This window comes from Microtus ochrogaster, chromosome 8 (assembly GCF_000317375.1).
Source record: "Microtus ochrogaster isolate Prairie Vole_2 chromosome 8, MicOch1.0, whole genome shotgun sequence".
NCBI classification, from domain to species: Eukaryota; Metazoa; Chordata; class Mammalia; order Rodentia; family Cricetidae; genus Microtus; species Microtus ochrogaster.
In genome coordinates this window covers 58,728,888-58,741,020 of record NC_022015.1, presented here as the reverse complement: position 1 = coordinate 58,741,020, position 12,133 = coordinate 58,728,888, and the positions used below count along the sequence as shown (strand labels likewise).

The following is a 12,133-nucleotide window of genomic DNA, read 5'->3' as shown; positions in this document are numbered from 1 at the left end:
AAAAAAAAAAAAACAAACAAAAACACCCGAGACGGCAAAAGTCATACTTTCTTCATAAAAGCAGCTTGCTGACACTGCACTGGGTGGCTCATTTACAGCTAATATGAACTGATAGCCTTCTTCTGCGCGGTATAACTTTGCTAATTCTTTATCATTTCTAAGACTGGAAGATGATTCTAGACAATTTAATTAGGTTCAATGTTTTTGATGAAAAGTTTTCATATGAACTTCCTATCGTACTGCTTTAGGAAGCACACAACATGTTCTTCCCAACTTTTAATGATACATTGGTGTCTAAGGCTTGGGTATGAGGTAAAGTTTCATCTAATAATGATCACTGCTGAATCAGTTTCTTGAGACATAAAATGGTCTCTTTAATTCTTACATTTTCAAAAAATCTTAGTGAGAATTGTGTGAAACAGGACTAGCTGGTTACTATGATAGAGCTTACAGAAGGAATGGCAGCTGTGTTGTAAGGAAGAAAGCAACTTATTAAGTTCAAGAGGGAGACCAGAACAGTTAATAAAGAATAAGTATGACATAGTTGGTGATATAGATGTGGGACTAATTGGCATGCAGATGTAATGTTTCAAAGAGATGTATAAGGAGAGAAGAGAATGACAATGATTTGTAATTATTTTAGAGGTTCTCATGTAGACAGTTGTTATTATTATTTGTTATTCCACATAATAGAGAAATAAGTAGGCTATTCCCAATGAGAATTCTTATAATGGCTGATAACAATTTTAACTACAGTGGAAAGAGGCTCTCTAATACAGCAGCTAAACTCTCCATAATTTTATGAGAATGCTAAAGTTTAATGTAAGTACCTAAATTAGAAGAAAAAGATGGATTGAGTAGATAGGAGATGACAAATCTACATATTCAGAATTTCCCAGGGCTGGAGAGATGGTTCAGGGGTTAGGAGTACTGGCTGGTCTTCCAGAGGACCTGGATTCAATTCCCAGCACCCATAGGCAGTTCACAACTGGGGAACTGACACCTTCACATCAATGCACATAAAGTTAAATAAATCATTGAAAAAAATAAAAAGAATTTCCCTTTGATAACAGGTGAAACTGCTGCGGTAGCAGAAGCAGTCCTGGAATAGTTAATGATTGCACCCCAGGTGTTAGCAGCACCACCATATACCTGGTTCCTACACCCACCAACTATGGGATCTATTTTGTCTCCCTCCTAAAAGCAATGAGTTCTCCACATCCAAAATTCATTTTACTTCTTTCCATCTCCCCTTCCCTTCCTGTGCTCAAGCCACTGACACTGTAAAACCCCTCCGACTGATTATACAGATTGATTATATCAGATTTCTAGTATATTTCTATTACTTCAGAGTAGTTCATATATGTGTAATTACTTGTTTAATGTTGACCAGAAACTGGTCTGTTTGGCTTGCCACTAAGACTCAGCGTCTTCATGCAAGGTACACTGTAGACACTGACCATGAATCTGCTGAACAAATAAACAGACCCTAACACTGAAGACCGAAGTGCACTGGTACCTGCTGTGGCATTTTCAAGGTGATTCCGTTCTCTGTACTCACTGACGTCAGTGTGACAGACACTACCAGGAAAGGGTGAGGAATGTACCGTGACATTGAAACCTCCTGAAGAACCTCAACACTAGCCGAGGTATTCGAGCTGGAAAAAAAGAAAGTTCATAATTCAACAATGTTCATATATTTTTTTTCCTCCTTTCAGCTGCTACACACACACATACTTTATGTCTACAGCAGACCCAAATGTCTTCTCCCCATTGTCCTCTCTTCCCTAAATATTCTTCCATCAGGATTATTAAAGTTGAGAGAGCCAAGGAACATATACAGGAATAAGACAAAAAAGGCAGTAAAGCACTGGAAAGCAGGAAAAACAAAACTACAACACAAAGAGAGCCCTGAAAACCAACAGCAGGGAAATTATATGAATAGAAATACCTTGGGAGTTGCAGTTGGGAGGAACAGGGACAACTATTTGGTTGTGAAATGACAGAAGTTTAACTACTGAAATAGTAATGTCTTCGTTTTTTATCTTTGCATTACTAATCTATCACAGTACTTCAGCAAATACATGATTCATGTCCTTATTAAACAAGTATACTTCTAAGAACAAAACAAAACAAAACACACACACACACACACAAAAAAAAAACTTAAGAGGTCTGGCCTCTATGCTGTATGCTGACTTAATATCAGACTACAGGAAATAAAGCAGGATTTCAGCTTTGGTGCTGCAGACAACAACATCTACGGCTTTCTAAGGATGTTTCTTTTACTTTCTCCAAGTGTCTGAAAAGAAGTATAGTTATTACTATACTAATTACTAATAAATTGGGAAAAACGTATCTAAGATTTATTTCAGCTCAAAGTATATGCCCACCCCAACCCTGGCCAATAACACAGGAAGACAAGCTCAAGCATTTAGTACAGGTACTTTTTTCTTCACTCTCTACATAAATACAACCAAAACAATGAAACAACATAGGAGGATGGAGAAAGGTTTTTAAAAAACATAATAGTGGAAACATAAACAGGAACAAAAGTGACTCATGCCATGATAAAACTTACCCATCGAATTTTTTTTCAATACTGTAAAGGCATATTGAACAGTCTGCTCTAAACACTACCGCCATGTCTCGGAAGACACTAAGCAGTAATGTTTCCACTGGTGCTTTGGTGACATGAGCAAAGGCATTGTCCAGATTTGCTGTTCGTAGGTAGATTCTGAGCTGGAGGAGGGAGTTACAGACAGACATATAAATGTAACAATAGTTACCAAGAATGTGTGGTATTGGTCATATTTTCATCTACAGATCACCTCCCAACACCAACTCACTTTAAAGTAATAGGAGTTAAAAGAATTACTAATGACTTGGCAAAAAATGAATAATGTTTTATTTTGGCTAGCTAATTTTTTATAAATAACCAAAGATAATGTGATCAAGAGTAAATGTAATATTATGAAAGCATGTTTCAGATCTGTGTACTCAAGCCTGACTAGAGACTATCATTTCCTCAAAACCATATAAACTAATAAAGTTCTCCTTAAGAACAGTCATTCTTATATATTTTTTGCTTTTATAATGTTTTATTACCAATCTTTATAGATTACCTACTTGCTAAAAGGTTATCCTTTTTAGGTTTATTTATTTTTTGAGATAAGATATTTATCTCAGAATAGACTTGAGCTCATAATCCTTCTGTCTCAGCCTTTGGATGCTATGATATAAAAGGTTATCTTATAAATTCAAATTGTTACCTTAAAAAAGAACATAAATAACTTAAAACAGTAATACAGTAATTCCACTATTAAAATATGATAAATTATTGGAATAAAATGCTGTCCAGGTTTTAATGGATTATTGTCTACCTGAAATTAAATCCTGCTTAGCTCCAAAATTAAAAATCTATTATTTCTGAGGAGAAAAAAATAAGTTACCTCTTCTTGACGGTCACTTAAATTATAACATGCAAGGACCATAAAGTCATTCCACCAGGCTAAGCCACCAGTCACAATCATATTTTGCTCCTTAAAAGAAAATTTTAAGATGTATTTAATTATGTTACCCAAAATTTCAATAAAGTAACAAAATACTCTTAGAAAGCTCAAATTATTTGACTCATTCTCTCTTGCCTAAATTATTTCTCCATTATTAATAATGCACCATGTTCTATCTTTAAAAAAACAAACATTCCTATAAAGAAATACCTGTGTCATTCACAGTATCTCAATACCAGATAGCATCATTAATCCTGCATCTAAAACAACTTGATTTAACTTCCGACTTTATTCTTCATCAGATGAGTGCCTGAATCCTAATCTTTTAGCAAATGGTAGTACTAGTGTCATAACTGGATTGATAATAAAAGCACTTTAAAGTGCTTGGGACACAAAAGACACCTACTTTATTTTTCCTCATTTCTTCCCATTTGACTCTCAAAATATCTAACTCATTATCCCTCTGACCCTCCATGCCACCTCTGTTATACCAATGCACATATCACACAGAGAATGATCTCTAACTTTGTAGACATTTAGTTTCACCACATCTGATAACTCAATCTTAAAGATAATATTAAACCCTAATCTAAACAATTATTGTTACTAATCTTTTTTTCTTCTTTTCATGTCTATGTACCTCCCAAGTGTTATGTAGGCACATATGTATGGGTGTGGGTGTTGGGGTGTGTGTGCATATGGACCAGGGTTTGATGTCTGAAATCCTCTTTGATGGCTTTTCTGCTTTATTCTTTAGGGCAGCATCTCTCAACCAAAGCCAGAGCTGGCTGGTAGGACTGGTTTTTCCAGGCTGTTTGTTTCAGGGATCCCTTATGTCTCTCTCCCAAGGATGGCATTGCAGGTAACTTGCCATTTCCGCCCAGGATCTAAATGACCTGTGGGGATTTGAACTGAGATTCCCTTGCTTGTATAGAAATCACAATGGCTAAGTCATCTCCCAGCATTTGTCAAAAAAAGAACAGCCAACAAACTCAACTGAACTCAATCTCAAATTATCACCTATTTTATCAAAACTGACTTATTGGCAATAATCAAATGTCATGTCTCTCCCCACTTCTCTGTGCTTTACAGTTGAGCTACATCTTCAGCCTCACTATCTGTTATTCTTTTTTAGGCTCTGTATCTTGAAATGTATTTTTAGATTTTTCTTTAACAAAAAACAAGACTAACCTGAGTAATGTTTCCAAAAAGTTTCCATTTTTTGGTGAGTAAAGAGTAATGTGCAAACCCAAACTTGCCAGCCACGGCGATGTTCTGTCCAAGTTTATCAATAGCTGAAAACTGTTTAAAAAAAAATTAAAACCTCTTTCCTACAAATATATATACTTACTAGGTACAAAAAGTACTTAATAAAATGTAAGGCAAAGAAAGTACTAATAAATGTTTGCTCAGTGATTTAAATATAAAATGCTAAGTTAAAAACTCAAGTATCGATACCTATATTTGACAAAGTGTAGAGGCAATCCACTAGCAGTACACAGCAGATCAAGCACTAAAATTTCCCTCTTAGAAATCCACAAGGGCTCAACTCCCAGAATGGCTACTACAACGCCAACAAAATAACAACTCACCCGTATAGGCCAATTGCTTTCTAGATAGGTGCTGGAAATCTAGAGAAAATAACATATCAGTCTGGTGAGACTTAGGAAATATACTTCAACTGACAGCATTAACTTAGCACAGCATCAAATTCGGCTTCTTGCATAATGTTTAAGGTGCCAAGTAGTGGCTTTAGTAGCAGAGCCCTTGGAATTGAGCATTTGTTTATGAACCTATATTTCACATGTTCTATCTTAATAATTTCAAGCTTTTAGACCACACTTCCACCCTCCACCACAGCGCTGCTTGTTTCTGATATTAAACTCAATACAAACTGACAACAAGCATATGTGATGGCAGCCAAACTGCAGGCAATAGTTTCTGTCTGCCCATGCAGACCACCCCCAGACCAACGACAGCTTGAGCCAAGAGTTTTGTTTTTTACTGGAAATCTTTATTACTTTTATACTGTGGTGATTAAAAAAGCAATGCATATAAAACCAGTCAATGTAAGAACAAACAAAAATCTGCTGCTTGAGAATGGCAACTGGCTTATTTTTATCTTACCTATTTTCTTTTTATATTTATTTATTATGTATATAATATTCTGTCTGTGTATATGCCTGCAGGCCAGAAGAGGGCACCAGACCCCATTACAGATGGTTGTGAGCCACCATGTGGTTGCTGGGAATTGAACTCAGGACCTTTAGAAGAGCAGGCAATGCTCTTAACCGCTGAGCCATCTCTCCAGCCCCCCTACCTATTTTTTTTTATCCTGCTTCTTAAGATGCATCTACAAGCCTGTATGGACATGTTTAAGTTACTATTTATTTTTCTCTTAGGCTGTTCAACCTTATCGATCCACAAGAACCTTTACATAATTCAGATATTAAGTCTTCTCAAGCATCAGTGGTAAACACAGTTTTCCACGATATCTAGCTTTACCTTCATTTATGGTGTCATTTTATCAGTGCCGTGAAACTCTCAAACTTAGAGAAGACTTTGTGGGTTATGAAGGTGGAGTAAGTTTAACTCTACAGACTCTCCTGTCTCTCCTAGCCTACGAGTTAGCTTTCCTGGGCATCTGGAGAAGTGGAGTGTAAATTAACAGAAAAACTGAACAACGCAAGAGTCTTCTGTTCCTGGAATAAGAAAAGCTTCAATTTATTGAAATTTATTTTAATTTGACTCAAGAAACTGGATACATATTGAAAAACAAATCCAAATCAGAAAGTCACAAATAACCAAATCCTTAAGACTGAGTAAAGCTAAGAGAATCAAGCAACAGCCGTCTCCCCAGAGCACTGCTTCACTCCATAAAGCACTAGAATAAAGCGACCCAGGACATCAACCTAAAAATACAACTAAATTCATAGATTTCAAACTCACACAAGAACGTAACAGGTGTACCAGAGAAAGCAGCTCATTACCAATGACACTGGGTAAAATAACTAAAATTCAAAGAAACCTACACTCCCCAAACTTCGATTTTTTTTTCACTAATTCCTATGAAATGTGATCTGTCAGCTAGCACATCACTGCAAAAGTGATTCCAGCATAAAGGCTCAGTAAAAACTTATCAGATTATCACATTCTAATGCATATCTCTAAAAAAATCTATTCTTTTAAATTTCAAAAGTCTATGACATACTACAAATTACAAATGATGTATTTTCATAACTCAAATATAAGTTGAAATTAATAGACTTTTTAATTTTGTCTGAATAGTTTATGACTAGAACAAAGTATACATTTTTTTTTCCTGGTGTCACCTTGTTTGATCTATGTGCCATGTGAACTTTGTCTTGTACGCTTAATGCTGTGTATAGAAACAGTGGACAGAATAGGCAGCTAATAATATTAAACACACTTGAGTCATAAAGCTAGGGCACAGGAGTCATGCCACATCACTGGGAGATGGTGCTAAGGTACAGATCGGAGTATCTCATTATTCTTGTCACAGGGTTTTCCAGTCTCTCCTAAATGGAAACTAACTGCTTTCCTTTTTTCCTGCTAAACTCTGTCTCCAGCCTAGACTAGTTTTGTCTAATTAGTGAAACTAAAAGATTCAATTAGATCTTCGCCCAAACCCACATCTTCCACACCTGATAAAACTAGGTGAATGTGAGCAAATCACTTATACACAAAATAGCCTTTATAATTCACTACCGACCTCTCAAATGAAGTGCCTGATATTTACTTCCTACATTTTGTGACAGATAATCTTTCAAAATAGTTACAGCCGGGTTAAATATAAAATCAATATCCTTAGAATACTAATAAAGACCTTAGAGACCAAAGTTTACATTATACAAAACACTCAACATTAGAAGGAACACAGCCACAACTAAAAGGCTTTTGTTTTTTAATTTCACATTGTGTTCCAGTACTTTATAAATTTGTAACTTAGAAAACTAAATTAAAAAAAAATAAATCGAAAAAGGCACTGTCTATTCTGTCAGCTACTACCTTCGCTTCTAACGTGTGTATGCATTTGCTTTGGTTAGAGAACCTTCTAATCTGGAAGTTAAGTTGTACAAAACAGAAGGCTTGAACAAAACAAAAATAAAAATAGTTTAGTATTCCAGACAATGAACAGAAAGCACAGAATCAGCTGGAGCTTATTTGATGAACTCTAAATTATATAGTAAACACACAAAGTAGAAATCATACAAACAAATCAACTTTAACGGAGAATATGTTCTTATCCTACAAGAGAGGATAAGTGGGAAGGGGAATGAAGCCATGCCCCTAGTTTCTCCAAGGAGTCCACATGGGTGGCTAAGAAGCTTAGAAGGCAAAGCATTAGCACCATATAAACACTACCCAGAAAGATCACTGTCACTCTGCATTCAACTGCCAGGCTCCAGTGTTAGCAGGCAAAGAGCAAGGCAACTCTAATTAAAAAAAAAAAGGGGGGGGGCACAAAGGCAAATTATAAGTTTCAGTACAAGGACAATGGTAATTATATGATTCAACATTCAGTACCTAGCTTTTTAAAGCACATTAGATTTTTTTTCTACTTTAATGTAGGCTGTTTCAAAAGGCCAGGTTGACCAGTACTCCTTTGTGTGATGCTCGGTGAGTCATGTTAACTTCCTGAGCTTTGGTTTTTTCATGTACAGATCCAATCGGGCTATATGACCTCTAAAATTCCTCCAGCTCTAAAAATTCTATGAAATTTAAAATTGAAATTCTAAAATGTCTTGGGAGCACAACTGTGACATTTTTATTTATATTAGTTTTTAAAAAGTTTTGTTGTTGTTGTTGTTGTTTTTCCCTCATTTCCTCATCAGAGTTTATAAGGAATAAAGTTATAAAGCATTTTATAATAAAGGTATAAAGCATTTTTACCATTCTTGTTTTGTGAACTACTTATTTACCCTTATGGTAAATAAATTAATCCTTTAACAAATATTTTACCAAAACTATCTTATCTTTATTCAAAACTAAAAGAACAGAATGAATGAGGAAATGAAGAGGCCTAGGTAAATCCACACTTGGAAAGCTCGTCTGCAGACATGAGCAGAGCTGGCAATCAGAGGCCAAGGATCCTGCTGCTGCCCGCAGTTCTGGAGTCAGCACTATGTGCTTACTCAGTGGAATGCTTCATGGATGCTAAGAATCACTGAATTTTTGAGCTGGAAGGAAATTTAATTTTGTTATTGCCTGATGGATTTTTTAGTTCCAGACCTACCTTCTTTGATCCTCTGCTCTACTTGGCTCTCTGGTAACACAGACCTGGCTAGGCAGAACTGGCATTGATGCTAGGTCAGTGTAGAATGAATAGTTCAAAGTATGGGGAAATGAAAATAGCAGAGAAATGGCTATAGGAGAGAAGGGAGCAGTGGAAAAATTTAGTCAAGGAAGTAGTTGATGCAGTTTTATATTTAAAAATTGTTACTAATTATAAAATGGTATGTACATTGTTTGATTCCATGAGTTTATTTATGTATGTTAAATACATTTTCTTTTAGTGCACACTATAAGTCAACTGTTGGAACTATTCTTCCTTTAACCCTTCATAGAGTGATCATTTTTCTATCTTTTAATTATCTTCATTCAAAATCAACTGAAAATAACATGAGAGCTGAAGAAAACTAGTAAGATATAAGCAGAGAAGAGGTAAAGAATTATGGAAATAAAGATTGATTAAAAGAAGCTAGTGTGGTGGTGTATGTGGATGGTCCCAGCATTCGGGAGGCCGAGACAAGAGAATCGTGAATCCCAGACCAACTACACAGCTAGATCCTATCGCAAAAGGAAAGAAAAGGAAAAATAAAAACCAAAAAATAAACTGACTAAAAGAAACTAATCCAAGAATAGGCTCTGATACGTTTTAGTATGAAAAGAAGAAAGAAAATGTTTAGGACTTTGAAAGTATGCATACAAATTTCTTTCAAGAAATTTCAGTTTACTCAATGTACCAAATTAATCTTAACTGGCATCAAAATCAGAATTAATCCATATCAAATATCAACCTGTCAGAAACTAAAAGAACCTGCTAGCTTAAATGTGGTGTCAGGATGAAGCCATAATGTGGAAAAACATCAAATAATAATAAAATTATGAACATTAAGTTTCTCAAATGTTCAAAAGCTTGCAATTTGGGTCTACTGTTAAGTGATTAAGCACTATAAAATATAAAGTGAGCTCTACTGGGTACTGGTCAAATCACTACTTTCCATGCAATGGACATTCTTTAGGCTATGCAAATTCATAGAGCTAGATTAAGCAACACAGAGGCTCAAAGTAAAATAAAATTATCTTCACTGAGGAGAAAAGAAATAAACTTCTAGTTCTTGATCCTATTAATGATGAGGATATATTCGTATCAAATGGAAAGGAAAAAAGGCAAGGAAAAACAAAAAAAAAAGCAATGAGAGAGATACAGTAATAAAAATAATTAAAAACTGGTCTCAAGTGATAATATTACCAATGAAAAGAGTCAGTAAATGAACACTGACCTGGACAACATGCCAATGTCGATGTCCAAGTAAAGTGCTTAACCCCTGAGACTCCAGACCTCCATCTGCAAATGGGTTCTTTCCCCGACTGGGCATATGATCAGCGCGTGCTGAAGAACTCTTTGAATTCTGGGTTTGTGAGGCTTCTCCACAGTTCAAGTATAAGCGATCTTCTCCCTGAAGCAACACCTGTTCTTGGTTACTCTAGACAGAGAAAAAGGGCAAAAGGGAAAACAAATAAAAATACCAGCATTAGGTAGGGACAATTAAGTAAAATGCTGTTTTAATTTTATTGTTGAACATGTACCATATCACAATATTGATTTTCTTCAGATGACAGAATCTACATAATATCTCATATATTACATTTAGAAAAGAGTCAATATTTTAGTGATTTTTAGTGTTAATGAGATTTTCATACAGTGTGTTTTGCTAATGCCCAGGCTTACAAATGTTTGAACAGTACCTTTTATTAGCAATCCTAAATGTTGATACTCTGAGAACTACACCTGAAAAACTACATGTAAGTACACATTGTTTACAATTGACTGTGTTAGTTTCTATGGATATTCAGACAAATGCAACAACTTCTGATTTTAATTAATTATGCCCTGATTTTCAATTAGAGGGCTAGAGTTCTCAAGGTGGGAAGATTTCTTATATTCAAATCAGACAGTGGTATCCTAACCCTTCCCATTTAGTCCAAAATATAATCAAGGGTACTTTGTTTTGTGTAAGAGTGTGTATGGTGTATGTATATATGTGTTTCCATGTATGTACATTCCTGTGGTGATCCAAGGTTGACTTCAGGTCTCTTCCTCAAGAGCTCTTCTCCACCTTATACGCTGAAGCAAGATCTCTTGGTGAACCCAATTTTACTTTGACTAGGCAGACTAGCCTGCTTGCTCTTGAATCTCCATCCCTATCTCCTCCCTGGTGGATTACTGACAGGCTGACATGCCCACCTGGTTTTTATGTAGGTTCTGGGGATTCAAAATCCACTCCTCATTTACCCACTCACTGAGCTATCTCCCCAGCCTGTGGAGGAGCAGGAAATATACTTTATCCTTATTTTTTGCGGGGGGGGGGGCGTGGGGTATCCTTAATTTTCAACTACAGTATAGAGTTCTGAGATCTGGGTTATTTTCACATTAATTTTTAATGTGTTATAAATTTTAAGTAACTGGTTATATCAAACATTTTAAAAAAGCTATTAATAATAGTTACTGAGATATGCACTCATAGCATATAACTGTAGCATATTAAAATATGTAATCACATAATATATATTAACTCAGAGAAATAAACATAAAAAGTTTATATTGCATTTTGAAATATTTATTACAAGTATTGCAAAATATTTATATTGTTATTTGGGGCAATGTTTTCTAAAGCAGGCTTTTAGACATTTTCTTCAAAGACTTTCTTAAAATTGACAGCTGAATAAGGAATATTCCTTATTCAGTTACAACTACATTTTTGTGCCAGATGTGATGGCAACCTAAGTCCTGGCGTCCTAATTTACTCTTTGTTTTAAAGCCTTTATTTCATGTATGAAAACAGATTTTTTTTGTGGTATGTGTGTGATTATGTGCTCACATGTGGAAGTCAAGTAAAAGTCTTCCTCAATCACTGTCCACCTTATGTTTTGACACAGGTCCATCACCGAACCTGCAGCTAAGAGCTGAAATTACAGGCGCACACTGCCATGCTCAGCTTAGGGCCTCATGCACTGAGTGAAGCGAACATTTTACCAACTAAGCCATCCCCCAGCCAACTACAATGTTTTATGGGTTTTTTGTTTGCTTGTTTTTTAAATCCTGTAGAGTCTCTAGTAACATTTCCAAGTAGTATCTAAATGGATACACTTTGGATAATCTTACTCAGATAAAGACTAAATTATTCAAGTTATCTTACATATAAATATTGCTTTTTTAGGACTGCTTGTGGCACTTTTTAAAAAATAAAATAAAATGAAAAAATTCAAAACATGTTCAGAAAATGTTCAGATTATGGCATAAATTTTATAGAAATACATGAATCACAGAAAGTATACAAGGAAGGTATAGTTAATTTAGAAATATATTCAAATCA

At 35.3% G+C, this 12,133-nt stretch overlaps 1 protein-coding gene across 2 annotated transcripts in view; it reads right to left on the bottom strand.

The window, feature by feature from the left end:
* Ric1 (RIC1 homolog, RAB6A GEF complex partner 1) overlaps nucleotides 1–12,133 on the bottom strand; it is an 81,056-nt gene that overhangs the window by 15,481 nt on the left and 53,442 nt on the right. For both annotated transcript variants that reach the window (XM_026781541.1, XM_013348070.2), the window contains 6 exons: nucleotides 10,040–10,243; nucleotides 5,105–5,143; nucleotides 4,704–4,814; nucleotides 3,453–3,542; nucleotides 2,582–2,742; nucleotides 1,520–1,658 (listed from right to left, as the gene is read on the bottom strand). In XM_026781541.1, the coding sequence (XP_026637342.1) occupies nucleotides 1,520–1,658; nucleotides 2,582–2,742; nucleotides 3,453–3,542; nucleotides 4,704–4,814; nucleotides 5,105–5,143; nucleotides 10,040–10,243 (744 nt within the window). The remainder of the gene's footprint in view (nucleotides 1–1,519; nucleotides 1,659–2,581; nucleotides 2,743–3,452; nucleotides 3,543–4,703; nucleotides 4,815–5,104; nucleotides 5,144–10,039; nucleotides 10,244–12,133) is intronic.